General features: G+C 41.4%; 1 protein-coding gene across 6 annotated transcripts in view; it reads right to left on the bottom strand.

The window, feature by feature from the left end:
- The window catches only part of EEIG2 (EEIG family member 2), a 115177-nt gene extending 99688 nt beyond the window's left edge, over nt 1–15489 (bottom strand). For 4 of the 6 annotated variants that reach the window (XR_011258859.1, XM_070292225.1, XM_069599350.1 and 1 more), the window contains exon 1: nt 14925–15489. Coding sequence is in view for 5 of the 6 variants with exons in the window: in XM_070292225.1 (XP_070148326.1) it covers nt 14925–15064 (140 nt within the window). In the remaining variant the exon portion in view is untranslated. The remainder of the gene's footprint in view (nt 1–14924) is intronic. The other 2 variants (XM_069599356.1, XM_069599380.1) reach the window with 1 other exon arrangement.
- Nucleotides 15490–16015: the final 526 nt, after the last annotated feature.

Here is a 16015-nt window from a genome sequence, read left to right as displayed (position 1 = left end):
TTCTGCCCTATATTGCATGTGTCAGTATTTCCCACTAAACTTCACACTCCTGTATGGTAAAAATTATACTTTATCCCTATGTTTACAGTAATGATTATTATAAAGAATACATCATTTGAAATGATGAAAAGTGCTAGCACAAAAGATGAAAGTAAGCATTATACATAGTATTTTACAGAATTTTTTTCCTTGTAAAATACTACGAGCAACAAGTAAGATATATCTTTAAGACTTATGAGCAAAAATAATGGCTTAAATAAGCAGAAATCCAAGTTGGGGTGGGGGGAGAGAGGCTTTCCTAAAACTGTTAGATAAAAATTACTATATAACCCCAGGTCTGTATTTTGTTAAATCATGTTAGTTGGTAGAATGGCTGAACATACTCATCAATGCTATTGCAGAAAATTCAGGGCGCAATTTCCCTAAATTACAAATTTTTAAAAAGAGAAAACCTTCTTTTTAATACTTTCAATTTGAATGTGTGCTCAGCTGTTTCAGTTGCGTCCAACTCTTGCAACTCCACAGACTGGCGCCCTCCAGGCTCCTCTGTCCATGGGATCATCCTGGCAAGAATACTGGAGTAGGTGGTCATTTCCTTCTCCACTATTTGAATATTTTTGTTGCTCAGTTGCTCAGTTGTGTCCAACTCTTTGCGATCCCATGTACTGCAGCACACCAGGCCTCCCTGTCCCTCACCATCTTCCAAAGTTTGCCCAAGTTCATGTTCGCTGCATCAGTGATGCCGTCCAGCCATCTCATCCTCTGATGCTCTCAATCTTTCCCAGCATCAGAGAATTTTCCAATGTGTTGCCTGTTCATATCAGATGACCAAAATACTGGAGCTTCAGCTTCAGCATCAATCCTTCCAGCAAATATTCACGGTTGATCTCCCTTAAGATTGATTGGTTTGATCTCCTTGCTGTCCAGGGACTTCCAGGAGTCTTCTCCAGCACCACAGTTCAAAGGCATCAATTCTTTGGCATTCTGCCTTCTTTATAGTCCAGCTTTCACAACCATTTGTGACCACTGGAAAGACCATAGCTGTGACTAAATGGACCTTTGTCAGCAGAGTAATGTCTGCTTTTCAGTACAATGTCTAGGTTTGTCATCGCTTTCCTGCCAAGAAGCAATTGTCTTCTGATTTCAAGGCTGAAGTCACCATCTGCAGTGACTTTGTAGCCCGAGAAGAGGAAATCTGTCACTATTTCTACTTTTCCTCTTCTACTTGCCTTGCCCATAACAGGGCCAGATACCACGATCTTAGTTTTTTCAATATTTAGTTGTAAGCCGGCTCTTCCATTCTTCTCCTTCACCCTCATCAAGAGGCTCTTCAGTTCCTCTCCGATTTCTGCCATTAGAGTGGTGTCATCTGCATAGCTGAGGTTGTTGATGTTTCTCCCATCTATCTTGATTCCTGCTTGTAATTCATCCAGCCTGGCATTTCTCATGATGGACTTAGTGTATAGGTTAAACAAACAGGGTGATAGCAGACAGCCCTGGCAGAGTCCTTTCTTGATCTTGCATGGACCAGTTCTATGCATGATTCTAACTTCCTTCTTGACCCACACACAGGTTTCTCAGGAGACAGGTAAGGTAGTCTGGTATTCCTGTCTCTCTAAGAGCTTTCCACAGTTTGTCACGTTTCACACAGCCAATCACAGTCAAATTACTAGGCGAAAGCCTTTGACTGCGTGGAACACAACACACTGGAAAGCTCTGATTTGAACGTACTAACATGTAAGTAATCAGCTTGGCCTAATAAAAATGGGGGGGAGGTGTAAGATATTTATTTATGTTTTTAAAGTGTGGAAAAATACGTAACAAAATGTACTTTCTTAAACACTTTTAAGTTCAATAGTTTCAAATATGTTCATACTGTTGCGCACCAAATATCCAAAAACCCCTTTCATTTTGTAAAACTGAAATCCATATCCATTATACAAAAACTCCCAATCCTCCCTTCCCGCAGCCCTTGGCAACCATCATTTTACTTCGTCTCTGTAGATGTGACCACCCTAGGTACCATGTGAGTGGAATCACACAGCGAATGGCAGGTGAATAGATAAACGATGGTATGCCAAGAAAACAGAATTATTCACTGGGAAAAAGAAATGAGCTATCAAGTCATGAAGACATGGAAGAATCTTGAATGTGTATTACTAAATGAAAGAAGTTTACTTACTGAATCTGAATATGGCTACCTACTATATGACTCCAACTGTACACCGAGCTGTTGCTGCTGCTAAGTCGCTTCAGTCATGTCAGACTCTGTTCGACCCCAGAGATGGCAGCCCACCAGGCTCCTCTGTCCCTGGGATTCTCCAGGCAAGAACACTGGAGTGGGTTGCCATTTTCTTCTCCAATGCACGCAGGCATGCTAAGTCACTTCAGTTGTGTCCAACTCTGTGCGACCCCATGGACAGCAGCCCACTAGGCTCCTCTGTCCACAGGATTCTCCAGGCAAGCATACTGGAGTGGGTTGCCATTTCCTTCTCCCTGTACACGAAGAGTGAATCCTAATTCAAGCCATAGACTTTGGGTGATGATAATGTGCCAATGCAGGTTCTTCAACTGTAGCAAATATACCACTCTGTTGTATGACGTTTACAGCAGGGAAGGCTGTGTGCATGTGTGTATGTGTGTGCATGCATGGAGGCAAGGGATACCCAGGAACTCTGTACTTTCATTCAGTTTTGCTGTGAACCTGATACTGCTCTTAAAGTTTGCTTTTAAAAAAGGAGGGTAGGTAAAAGTGCCCTCACAGAATTCATTGAAGGAATCAAGAGAAATGGGAGGTTAAAGTAGAAAAAAAGGTTCTTGGATACCAAGATCGTCAAGTTTTAAGAAACAGCTAATTATCACTGAGTTGAGAATAGAGCACAAAGGCACAAATGAGAAAACAATGACTAGATATTAGACATGGTTGATAAAATGAGCAAGGATGGTTTCCGCTCAGAGCTGGAGTAGAGTTCAAAGTGTGGGGTTGAGGGGAGAAGAACACAAGAGATGGCAAATGCAGATTATTCTTTCATAAAGCATGGGTCAACTCAAGAGGAAAGGGACATCTGTATACTTATGGCTGATTCACACTGTTGTATAGCAGATACCAACACAACATTGTAAAGCAATTACCTTCCAATTAAAAATAAATTTAAAATTAAAAAAATAAAATCTGGATCAGGATTGTACAGAGAGGGAGAGAAAAAAGTTAGATGAAGATAGGCTCAAAGGGAAATGACTTGGCATCTAAAAGAAAGAACAGTTTGTTCTCTGAAATCAGAGTGAAAAGATCATTGTGGATGAAGACTAAATTTTTATATGGAGGGTGTCAGACAGAGACGCAGACAATAAAAGCAGGCAAGGACTCCTAGGTAGTAAAAGGCATGACCTAACATGGCCTCATTCTTGCTCTCCTAGAAGGAGAAGCTGGGGAATGTGTCCTGTATTACCTCATCCTTGGATACAATCCTAATTTATTTTATACCCATACTGGAAATCTTAAGGCCATTCCGTTCTGTGTATACCTTTCCTTCCTCTAATCCACAGGGAAAGACTACAGTGCAAGTCCTGGTCACTTTATTCTCCCTACATCTTCAGAATGTTCTCTCCCCCAACTCATTCTACCACATCACATGAAACCCTGGTTCCAGGGCTAAACAAACTCCTACATTCTCTCCACTTAACAGTCCACTGCCTAACTGAACCCTGGCTGTCTCCTGAGCACACCACTCGTGTGGAAGCCCTATAAGGTAGTTATTTCTTCTCCACTCCCATCTTCCACAGGGAGCAGTGCGAGCATTTTCCCAAATCCTTGGTGCCACTTATAGGCTCCAACTCTACTACTTCCAACATGAGGCACATGACATCTGGCTGTGTCACACTCTTATTCTCTGGCTGTTTTAACATTATGCCAATAACCTAACATCCTAGACCCAGCGTCCTTTGCCTTATGCCTATCCTCACACCATTTCAGTAACACCTATACACGGGACCTTGCCCATTCTCTAGACGAGAGAAAGATGCACGAACATGAATATTGCCATCACTAAAATTCATGTTTGAAATTTCAGTTGGACCTTGTCTTTGATCATCTACCTCTCCTATTCCTTATAGAAGCTTTTCTGGTCTTTAATCATTATCCTCATATCCTTCATCTTTTTGGATTCCTACTGAGAAAGCTAAGGTCATCAGATGAGAATTCTCTTAAACTCCAGCCCTAGGCTAACCTACTAACTTTGCATAAGTCACTCCTCTGCTCTTAGTTCCCTGGACCTTGCAGTATCCAAGCAAGCCCACTCTCTCCTGTTTCCTATGTGGCAGCAGTAATAACCACTATACGCACAGGGCTTCCAGCACACACCATGCTGCTGTTCCTTGCCACTGTTCCTTCTACTGTCCCATTTATTCTCCAGTGAGACTTTTTTCAAAATCTTGCTAAGGAATTATCTTCTATGATACTTCCTCTGACACTCTCCCCCACCCAAAACAAAACCAGGTAAACACTTTTCCTACCCTTTCTTGTATTTATTTCTACTAAAGAGATGGGAACGTGTAAACACACATTTATTTCTACTAAAGAGGTGGGAATGTTAAACACACATCTACTTCTGTTTCATTGACTACACTAAAGCCTTTGACTGTGTGGATCACAACAAACTGGAAAATTCTTCAAGAGATGGGAATACCAGATCACCTTACCTGCCTCCTGAGAAACCTGTATGCAGGTCAAGAAGCAACAGTTAGAACCAGACATGGAATAACAGACTGGTTAGTACGTCAAGGCTGTATTTTGTTACCCCTTTTATTTAACTTATAAGCAGAGTACATTATGCAAAATGCCTCGCTGGATGAAGCACAAGCTGGAATCAAGATTGCCAGGAGAAATATCAACAACCTCAGATATGCAGATAATACCAATCTAATGGCAGAAAGAGAAGAGGAACTAAAAAGTTTCTTGATGAGCATAGAGTGAAAAAGCTGGCTTAAAATTCAACATTCATAAAACGAAGATTATGGCATCCAGTCTCAACACTTCTTGGCAAACAGAAGAGTGAAAAGTGGAAGCAGTGAGAGATTTTATTTTTGGGGGCTTCCAAAATCACGGAGGATGGTGACTGTAGCCATGAAATTAAGACACTTGCTCCTTGGAAGAAAAACTATGACAAACCTAGACAGCACATTAAAAAACAGAGACGTTACTTTGCCAACAAAGGTCTAGTCAAAGCAATGGTTTTTCCAGTAGTCATGTACGGATGTGAGAGTCAGACCATAAAGAAGGCTGAGCGCTAAAGAACTGAGGCTTTTGAATTGTGGTGCTGGATAAGACTCTTGAGAGTCCCCTGAACAGCAAGGAGATCACACCAGTCAATCCTTAAGGAAATCAACCCTGAATATTCATTGGAAGGATTGACGCTGAAGCTGAAACTCCAGTACTCCGGCCACCCAATGCAAAGAGCTGACTCACTGGAAAAAAACCCTGATGCTGGGAAATATTAAGGGTGGGAGGAGAAGGGGGCAACAGAAGATGAGAGGGTTGGATGGCATCACTGACTTAATGGACGTGAGTTTGAGCAAACTCCAGGAGGTAGTGAAGGGCAGGGAAGGCTGGCATGCTGCAGTCCATGGGGTTGCAAAGAGTTGGACACAACTTAGCAACTGAACAACAACTGAATATTTTACACTTCATAGAACTCTTTATCGGTAATTAAAGGAATGAATTTGGGTGAAATGAATTGTAGAAACAAGAACTACAGGAATTGAGTTAGAGGTGAAATCATATTGGGGATGGTGAGAAAAGATTTTATTTATTCAACAAATAATAACTATTTATTAAGAACACAGTATGTGAAACAAGTATTGGAGAAAAGCAGTGGGTGGACTGTAGTCTGGAACAGATGTGGGCATAAAGCCGATGAGACATTTGATCTAGATCTTGGAGAAGGCCTGGAATTTCAATCAAGTACAAGAATGGTAAAGAAGAGGTGAAAATAGGAAAGAGGATCAAGGAGACAGAAACACACACACATTTGGCACACAGAGGAAGAGCAGTTTATTAGGAAATAAAATTGAACACTTAATCATATTGGGTTGGCCAAAAAGTTCCTTTGGGTTCCTCCATAAGATCATACAGGACCCTGAACAAACTTTTTGGGGTCCTGTACGATAGAAATCCTGGAGTTAGAGCTGTAAGAATCATCTAGGGTCACCCATCCTTCTAATGAAGGATAACGTTCCTGACAAATGGACAAGGTAGCCTATTCACTAACTACTGTATTCCTTTAAATGATGGAGATTATATTTTCTGTTATTATATTGAATAGACACATGCCGTCTTTAACATTTCCCCACTGGTCCTTGGTTCTCTTCTCTGATCTACCCAGCATTAAGTCTGTTCTCTCTTTATGGGACAGTCTTTCAAATATTTTTCATTTAATTGATGTGTGACCTTGAACAAATTAGGTTGCTTTCCTGCAGATCAACTTTCTCTTCTTTAAAAGAGAAGAATGGCAGAAGCTAACTGTCCCCTGATAACTGTCTTCCCATTCTCTTTATCATAACTGAATCTTCAGCTGGGTAAACAGACACCCAGCAGAGATGACATTTCTCAACCTTCTTGGGGCTGGATGTATCCTCCTGCTCAAGTTCTGGTCAATGGGCTATGAGCAAAAAAGACCTCCCCTTCCCCTTTCCTCCTTCCCGGTGGCTGGAATTCGGATGTGGAGTGAGCCAACTTAGTCCCTGTGGAAAAGAACAATACCCTGGACCTGAAAGAGCAACAAGATAAAGAGTCAGGGCCCCTGGTAACTTGACAGGTCAGAGCCACACATTACCTTGGACTTCATATGTGGAAAAATAAATTTCTAGATAGTTTAAGCCACTTGTTATCTTTCACATATACATGTTACAGAACTTGATACATATCCTAACCCAGTAGGAGGCAAAAAGGATTTTACCTCTATAAAAGGGATTTTGTAACAAATAAAATTAGGAATGTAAAATATATAAATATACATGCTCATTTCTTAGTATTTGAACACCATCATTTTCTCCTGAAACTCACTCTCAGAATCTTAATATAGGACAGGCTGATACCCCAAAGTGAACACTAATTCTTATAAGCTGTGTATAGAGAACAGCATTTATTTCCCCATCATTTCAGTCAGTTCAGTTGCTCAGTCGTGTCCGACTCTTTGTGGCCCCATGAACCGCAGCACGCCAGGCCTCCCTGTCCATCACCAACTCCTGGAGTTCACTCAGACTCATGTCCACTGAGTCAGTGACGGCATCCAGCCATCTCATCCTCTGTTGTCCCCTTCTCCTCCTGCCTTCAATCTTTCCCAACATCAGGGTCTTTTCAAATGAGTCTTCACATGAGGCCTTTCAAATGAGGCCACTCTTCACATCAGGTGGCCAAAATATTGGAGTTTCAGCTTCAACATCAGTCCTTCCAATCAACACCCAGGACTGATCTCCTTTAGGATGGACTGGTTGGATCTCTTTGCAGTCCAAGGGATTCTCAAGAGTCTTCTCCAACACCACAGTTCAAAAGTGTCAATTCTTCGGTGCTCAGCTTTCTTTCTAGTCCAAATCTCACATCCATACATGACTGCTGGAAAAACCATAGCCTTGACTAGACGGACCTTTGTTGAAAAAGTAAGGTCTCTGCTTTTTAATATGCTGTCTAGGTTGGTCATAACTTTCCTTCTAAGGAGTAAAAGTCTTTTAATTTCACGGCTGCAATCACCATCTGCAGTGATTTCCCCATATGACTTCCCTATATATATAATTTGGGAATCTGTGTATTTGTCATTCTTAGCAAAGCTATAATTGATTTTTTCTCCAAATATCTGCATTCTTTCAATATGAATATTTATAAACTGCCTAGTGTGCAAGACTCAGTGATACAATAGTGAATATTAACTTCCTAGTGTAAAATGGCATTAATAACAAGTTTACAACTATCCACTAATGAAAGAGTTTTGAAGATTTATAGCTGGAAAGTCACATCTTGAAAAAAAAAAACCAGTATGTGTCTGAGTACTATGTTTCTCATCTTCCACATATAATAACCTTGGGCAAATCTAAACAGCCAGGTCTAAAGACTTGTTTAGAGGTGTGGTATGCTGGAACCAGTTTTCTGACACTAGCATTCAGAAAAGATACTATATATATTATTACTTGTTTGTTAAAACATAAGATGTTTAACACATAACATAAAAATTGAGAGATAGCAGAGTTCTGTGCCTAACAGCATACCCTGAAGCCAGACTGACTCCCTGCTTGGCCACTTAGTAGCTGTGTTTATTTTCAGGACCTCTTTGGCTTCTGTTTCCTTAGGAATAAAACAAGAGTAATAGCAGTAGTAATAGTGATAATGGAATAACAGTACCTTCCTCCTAGGATTATTTTGAGGATGTGAAGGCTTAGAAAAGTTCTTGTGTGTGTGTGTTAGTCGCTCAGTCATATCCAACTCTTTGCAACCCCATGGACTGTAGCTCACCAGGCTCCTCTGTCCATGGAATTCTAGTCTAGGCAAGAATACTGGAGTGCGTTGCCATTCACTTCTCCAGAGGATCTTCCCAACCCAGGGATTGAACTTGGGTCTCCTGCATTGCAGGCAGATTCTTTTACCATCTAAGCCACCAGAGAAGTCCAGAAAAGTTCCTGACACATAAGTAAAGTTCTAGCTACTGCTATAAAGTTAACAGATAATCTCATTTCTGGTCAGCGTATAAATAATTTTGTGCCAGATGGTCAAAGAACATTTTCTAATGCTGGTTGTTTTTTGCATTTGCTACTTATTAGTAATTCTTTCATCTTAAAGTCAATTTAATGTACCAAAGAGCAGGTTAGTAATATATTGATATATAAATCAAAAGCCTTAAAAGTGCCCTTTGACTCAATAATTTCATTTCTAAGTGTTAATCCTTAAAAAATAATGATGTGTGCAAAATTTGACATTAAAGATGCTCAATTTAGTGTGTTTATAAAAATGTTAATTAAAAAGCAAAGAAGAAAGACTTTCAAAAAGGGCTTTGTTCAGCAAACTAACTGCACACATTTATACAATGGAATGGTAAACATCTATTAAAAATAAATTAATTGAATATTTAATGATATGGGAAGAATCATTAAATGAGAAGAACGTAAGAATGGTATGACTGTACTTTGGTTTTAAAAATAAAGTATGTGATAAGTGTGTGGAGGGTGTGTGTGTATGTATATATGTGTGTGTGTGTGGATCAATAAAGACGCCTAGGTTATACATCAAAATACTAATAATAGTGATTATCTCTAGTTGGTTCACTTATATGCAATTTTTGTTCTTTTTCTCTTCTATTTTCTAAGTTTTCCACATAAGTATGTATTATTTTTGCAATAAGGGAAAAGTTTACTAAAAAGAAGTACACAATGTGCAGAGAACTAAAATCCTGAAAACATGAAAATATACTCAGGCCAAACAGAAAAAAACCCCTTCAGTTTGTTTACAAAGTAAAAGATCCAATACAGATGTGCTCATTAGCTTCCCAGACACTCCCTGGATTCACGTGGTTTTCTGCCGCAAGTTCATGTGAAACTTAGAAAAATATTTAGCTATGAGCACACACACACACACGCACAAAAGAAAAAAATTAAGCAAACTTGGAAATCCTAAAACATACAGGAAAATTTTCTTATTGTATTCTTTATTAAAGCAGACCTGAAATTAAATCTGTTCTGATAGTCTCAGTAAACCTCAAAAAGTGATTTGAATGCTTTTACAAAGTTAAGAGTGTTCTGAAAAGATTTTAATGTAATATTCTGTCTTTTTGAAAGATCTTCAAAAATATTTTATTAGGCAATAATTTGGCTTCAGTTTATTAGATCACTATAATCATACAATGTATTTTTATAGTATATAAATTTTATAGTGATCATTATACTGATCATTTTAATAACATTTATTACAAATAAATACCTTTTAATCTTTGTATTTTTTCCTAACCTCTTCACTGGATGATGTTGTTGCTCAGTCACTAAGTCATGTCCAACTTTTTTATGATCCCGTAGACTGTAGCTCGCCAGACTCCTCTGTCCATGGGAATTCCCAGGCAAGAGGACTGGATAGGTTGCCATTTCCTTCTTCCAGGGATCTTCTCAATCCAGGGGTTGAACCCGGGTCTTCTATGTCTCCTGCAGTGGCAAGTGGGTTCTTTACCACTGAGCCACGTAGGAAGCCCCTTCACTGGATACACCTTCTTTAAGAAGCTGGATCCTTTTAAGAATAATTTTTGATAACAATCTTTTTTTTTAATTGGAGGATAATTGCTTTACAGTGTTGTGTTGGTTTCTGCTGTATAACAATGGGGAATCAGTTATAATTATATAGATACATATATATACACACATAATATATATATACACACACATATATATATATTTCCTTCCCTGTTGAGCTTCCCTCCCTGCTTCTATTCCACACCCATTCCACAGAACACAATAATAAACTTTAAAAGGGCAAAATCATGTAAGGGAATTCTAGATGAAAAATTCAGTAAGAAGGCTTACCAGAACCTAAGAAATCCACACTAAAAATGTCTCCAACTGCTTCTCAGGCTGTCACTCAATATAGTATGTTAAACATACAACTGACCTCCTCCTTAACAATATATATATATTCCTCTCAACAAAATGAAACAAAATTTTTCTTGACTTCTTTACTCTGTCTTGTTATCAAGTCATTTGCCATAGCGTTATCGTTTCATCAGTGATTTATTAATACATGAGAAGCCTCTACGTTCATTTTCTTAATCACTTTGCCTGGGTTATTTTAATAGACTTGTAATTTGTCTCCTCATTTCTAATCTATTCCTATTTGAATACAAAGAACATCAGCCCAACAGCCAGCTTAAAAGCACTTTAAGCACATTACAACTCAGTGTAAGAATCTTAGATCGACTTTTATTCTACGAGCAGTGGAAAGTAAATTATTTATAATGGCACTCAAAGTCTCTATATTCTGCTAGAACTTTAATGTGAACTCTGAGCAATCAGGCTGATCTATCACCAACTCCTATCGTCAACTTGCTCAATCAGTCCTCCCACCCACACTTCCTCAACAGTCATTCATCCTCCCAGCATGCACAACTGAAAAGCTGATGTGGTTTTCATAATCTTTACCTTTCTTTACCTTCAGAATTTCAACAACATTCACATACTGTCTGACTCATTGATTAGGCACTAAATCATACTGTCTCCTACTGCCAAGCAATTATACATGTATGATCTAATTTTCTTAAGTAGAGGTAACTGCCTTATGGGCCTTTATATCTGTTGTACTTTTCATAGCCCCTGACAGCTAGAAACTAGTTAAAAGCAAAATTAATATTTGGTAAACAATGAATGATCTACAGCTTTAATTTTTGCAGAAAACCAAGTATATTTATAATTTGCTGTGTACCTCCAAAGCTTTTCTTTAATAAAATGAATTATTAGTTTATGTAGGTTCATGCATCCCCACAACCATCTCCAGGCTCAGTGATCCATTAGGAGGATTCACAGGACTCAGCATGTAGTCATACTCATGTCTAAGATGAACTATAGCAAAAGGATACAAATGGAATCAGTAAAGGAGAAAAGTGTGTGGAACAAAGCCCTGAGAAGCCAAGTGCAAGCTTCCAAGAGCTCTCTTCCAGTGGAGTCACCAATAACCAACTTCTCAGGTATCAAACTGGGACAACACATGTGTATACCAAGGAAGCTCATTAGAGATGCAGTACCTAAGGGTCCCCTCCTGCCCCTCTCCCCTGAGCTGGTCAAGTGGGCACCCTCTGCCCAGCACAGGCCAAAATCCCAGACTCCCAGAAAGTATTCAGCGCAAATCACACTGTAGTTCAGGCACAATGAGCCACTCTAAAGTTTTATGTCAGTGTAGGCAACTATTGATTGTTGAGGTTCCCAGATGCCAACAAAAACACTGTAAGCAGGCCTTTCTACGGAAAGCAGTCATGGGTCTGCTAAGTTAACCCTTTTCTATGTAAGTCAGTGAATATTTATATGGTAGAAATGTTAGATGTTAACTATATTTGATTTTTTCCAAAGCACAGGTAATGTTTTAAACAATTAAAATCTAGCATTTATTTAGAGATTCACTGCCTAGACTGGTATCCACGAATAAAAAGTTACACAATTTTAAAATAATTCACATCCTTTAAGTATTCCTGGTTTTCTTTCTTTTTCTTCTAAAATGAGGTTATCTTTTTCAAGTCAACATTTTCATAGTCGCCAGGAGAAAAGAAGTATAACATGTAACGGAAACAAACCCTTTTAGATAAGCTCCTTGTCTTCTCTTTAAATGTCAGTTAGGTGCCAGAGCATTGTGGTAGCTGTTTTAGGTGCATCATCTTACTAAATCCTCACAACACCCACATAAGCCAGCGATGATTTCTATTTTATAGATCTGCCACGGTGGAGCTAGGATTTAGGTTCAGATCCGCCTCATTCCATACTCTTGGTCTTAGATTTATATCAGCTACCTCTACCTAATAAGGAACAGGCTATTTATTATAAATCGCTTCCCTTCAAACTACATGGGTGTTGTCTGGTTGGTTATACACAGCATTATTTTTAATCTAACTGAATTTGATTACAGTCACATTTTAGTTGGAAAAGAAGGGTAAATTTCATACAGGATACTCTACTTTTTCTTTTCCGATCTTGCTAATTCCAAATCAAATCACATCCCTTGCTTGTTAACTACAATGGGAAACTCCCTATTCAGCACAGCACACAACTTTGTACTTTATCTGGCATTAATCTGCTTGAAACCTGAATTTCAATTTTGGCATTTCACTTACCAGATGTGGGGACCTCGGGAAAGTTATCTCAGTTCGTTCATCTACAAAATAGGGATTCCTACCTCACAAGCTTGCAGTGAGAGAAGACAATATATTTAAAAGGTCTGCGTGCGTGCTTGCTCTATCGCTTCAGTTGTGTCAGACTCTTTGCGACCCTATGGACTGTAGCCCACCAGGCTCCTTTGCCCATGGGGGTTACCCATGCAAGGCTTCTGGAGTGCACTGCCACACCCTTTTCCAGGGGATCTTCCCGACACAGGTATAGAACCTACTTCTCTTATGTCTCCTGCATTGGCAGGCAGATTCTTTACCAGCCACTTGGGAAGCCCACTTAAAAGGTTTAGCCTATTCATATTTGCCAAACAAACGGCTGCTTACAATACTTGGGTAACTGATACATAATTGGCCTGAATCAAGCCAGTGAGGGAGATAGTAGGGAGTAGAGAAGTACCCTGACCACCAGGTGTCACCACTGGGCCAGGAGAGCTGGTCTAACTGCCAGGAGCCAGGGGTGGGACTGTCATAGGACAGGGTAAAACTGTCACTTGCACCTACAGAAACATTCAAAAATTGGCTTTGGCTTTCAACCTTAAGAACTGGTACAGTGTTTATTCCACCATTCTGAGTAACACTGTTCTCTTACCAGTGTGTTCAAAATGACTGCAGCGGATGTATCATCATATTAGCTTAATTAAAAAAAAAAAAAGGGGGGGGGGGGCTTCCCCGGTGGCTCAGACAGTAAGGAATCTGCCTGCAATGCAGAAGACCTGGGCTTGATCCCTGGGTCCAGAAGATCCCCTGGAGAAGGAAATGGCAATTCACTTCAGTATTCTTACCTCGAGAATTCCAAGGACAGAAGAGCCTGGTGGGCTACAGTCCATGGGGTCACAGAGCTGGACACAACTGAATGACTAACACATACACACAGTTAAAAAACTCCTCAGCTGATCTTTTTTTTTTTTTTTTTAATTCTGAGAATCAATATTGCTTCATAACTCTCTTGCTTTAGTCAACAAGACAATTACATTTTCTGGCTTTCACAGGCTTCAATATTGCCACCTTGGACAATTTTCTCATCCCAACTCCAAACCCATGGACATTATTTCCATTACATAATTAATGGAGATGACAAAAGGAAAACAGAGTATGTTTTAGGATAAAGTCCATGTATAGCACTAATGACAAAATAAGCATTAACTAAAAGCCTTATTGCTTAAAAGTTCATATTTTAAAATTCCCCAAATTTTCTCTTTTCCTAAGGAACACTTAACCTACAGGAGATCTGTCAACCTACAAACAGTCTGACATGACTCAAGGAACACTACCACTCCTGACTTCATTCTGTAATCTGCCAATAACGCTCCCTGAGAGGCCCAGGGGCGCATTTCAAAATGAGAGCAATAAAACGAAAAAAAAAAAAAAAACCCAAACAGAAAAACCCCAAATGAGAACAGGGTCTGGGCTGTGCTTCTGGTTCTAACTCCTCCACACAGAGCAACTAGCGGTCACTTCAAGACCGGTCATTCAGTGAGTGTTAGGGCGTAACTGGACACGCAGCTCTGAGATGAGACACAGACTTGTCCTGTCTCCAGGGAACACTTGACTCAAGTCTGACCAGGCCTGGGCATCCTGGGCGCCCGAGCCCTCCAGCAACCGACAGGCATAAAGAGAAAGGTTAAATAAATGCACAGGCAGATTCTGTTTAGAGCCGGCGCTCCTGGAACTCGAGCAGTTTGGGTTATTTTTGTTCTAACAACAGCTCAAGTTCCACTCTGCATCTCACAAACATGGAAATGTCTGAAGAGAAACCAGAAGCATCCTCTCCCTTCTGACCATCGCTCCCATTCCTGGAGAACTGAGGAGGGAAGAGCAGATACCAGGAACCATCTGGAATCATGAGGGCAGGTGGCTACCCCAGCCGAAAACCCATTTGCGAAGCACTTTATGCAGATCGATACACTCAGACTGGTCCCTAGAGAAAAGAAAAGCTCACGAGGCTGGCCGCCCTCCTGGAGTAAAGGGGCTGCGTCAAGAGATGTTGCCCTTCCAGCTGCTCCGGAGCAGCGGGCGGCGCGGCGGGCGCGTTACCTGGGGGACTCGGCGGTGAAGCTGCCGCCGTCCAGCAGCCGCATCTTGCAGAACAGGACCCCGTTGACGAAGGGCACCGAGGAGAGCTCCTCGAGCTCGAAGTCCACCTTAAACTTAAACTTCTTCTTTTTCATCATCATGAGAGCCAGACGCCGGCGAGCGGGGTGCGGGGGCGGCCCCAAGGGGCGCGCGGGCCGGCGCCGCCGCTTCAACTCGGTCGAGCCCCCGGCCCGAGCAGCCCCATGGCCCGAGCAGCGAGCTGCGCGCGGGGGCGCGGCCGGGGGGCGCCGAGGTCCGGCCGCCGCCGCGTCCTCGTGCGGCAACTTGGGTCCGAGCGCGGCGGCAGCCGCAGGGCGGACCCCGCCCGCCCGCGGGGAGTGGTTGTGCTGCAGCTCGCCTGAGCGGTGGGAGCCCTTTCCGTGTGCAGCTTGCCGCCGCCGCCGCCGCCGCCCGTCTGGGAGGAGAGGCGAAGCTGGGAGAACCGCCGCTGCCGCCGCCTCTTCAGTGCCACGGGCCCAGAGGCGCCCCCAGCGGCCGCTGCCGACAGCGCACCGCCGGGCGGAAGTGGGGAGGGCGGGCGAGGAAATTCGGGGCGGGCGGGCGCTTCGCCGGGAAACTGACCCGCGACGGCAGTTGGGGTGTCACGCCTCTCTGGGGTTTAAAAAAAAAAAAAATCCTACTAAAAAGGAACTTCCTTCTACAGCTTCCTCTCGGCCTTTCTTTAGTTATTTTGCTCCGCCTCCTTTCTCCCCCTCCGTCTTCAGCGATATTTTTTTCCCCTTGGGTTTGAGAGTCATGGGTTAATAGAATGAATCAGAATCTCCACGACGTTCTTTTCGTCAATTTGAAATCCTAAAACTAAAATCCACGAGCCTCCTCATATAAAATGAGGAAGGAAAAGAAAGGATTAAAATGTGCTGAGGACTCAGGCACTGACTGCTACAGACGTTTTCTCTTGTTTATTCTTTAAATCCTGTCATCCAGGATAAAAGAGTACAGAAAAGATTAAAATAATACCTTTCTTTCTAAAATTTAATCTGTCCAAACCGAGACTAAAAAGCCTAAAAATAAAGTGTCCATAGACGCATAGC

The sequence above is a fragment of the Ovis canadensis genome, chromosome 1, assembly GCF_042477335.2.
Source record: "Ovis canadensis isolate MfBH-ARS-UI-01 breed Bighorn chromosome 1, ARS-UI_OviCan_v2, whole genome shotgun sequence".
Classification (NCBI taxonomy): Eukaryota; Metazoa; Chordata; class Mammalia; order Artiodactyla; family Bovidae; genus Ovis; species Ovis canadensis.
This window is presented reverse-complemented; position numbering and strand designations above follow the sequence as displayed.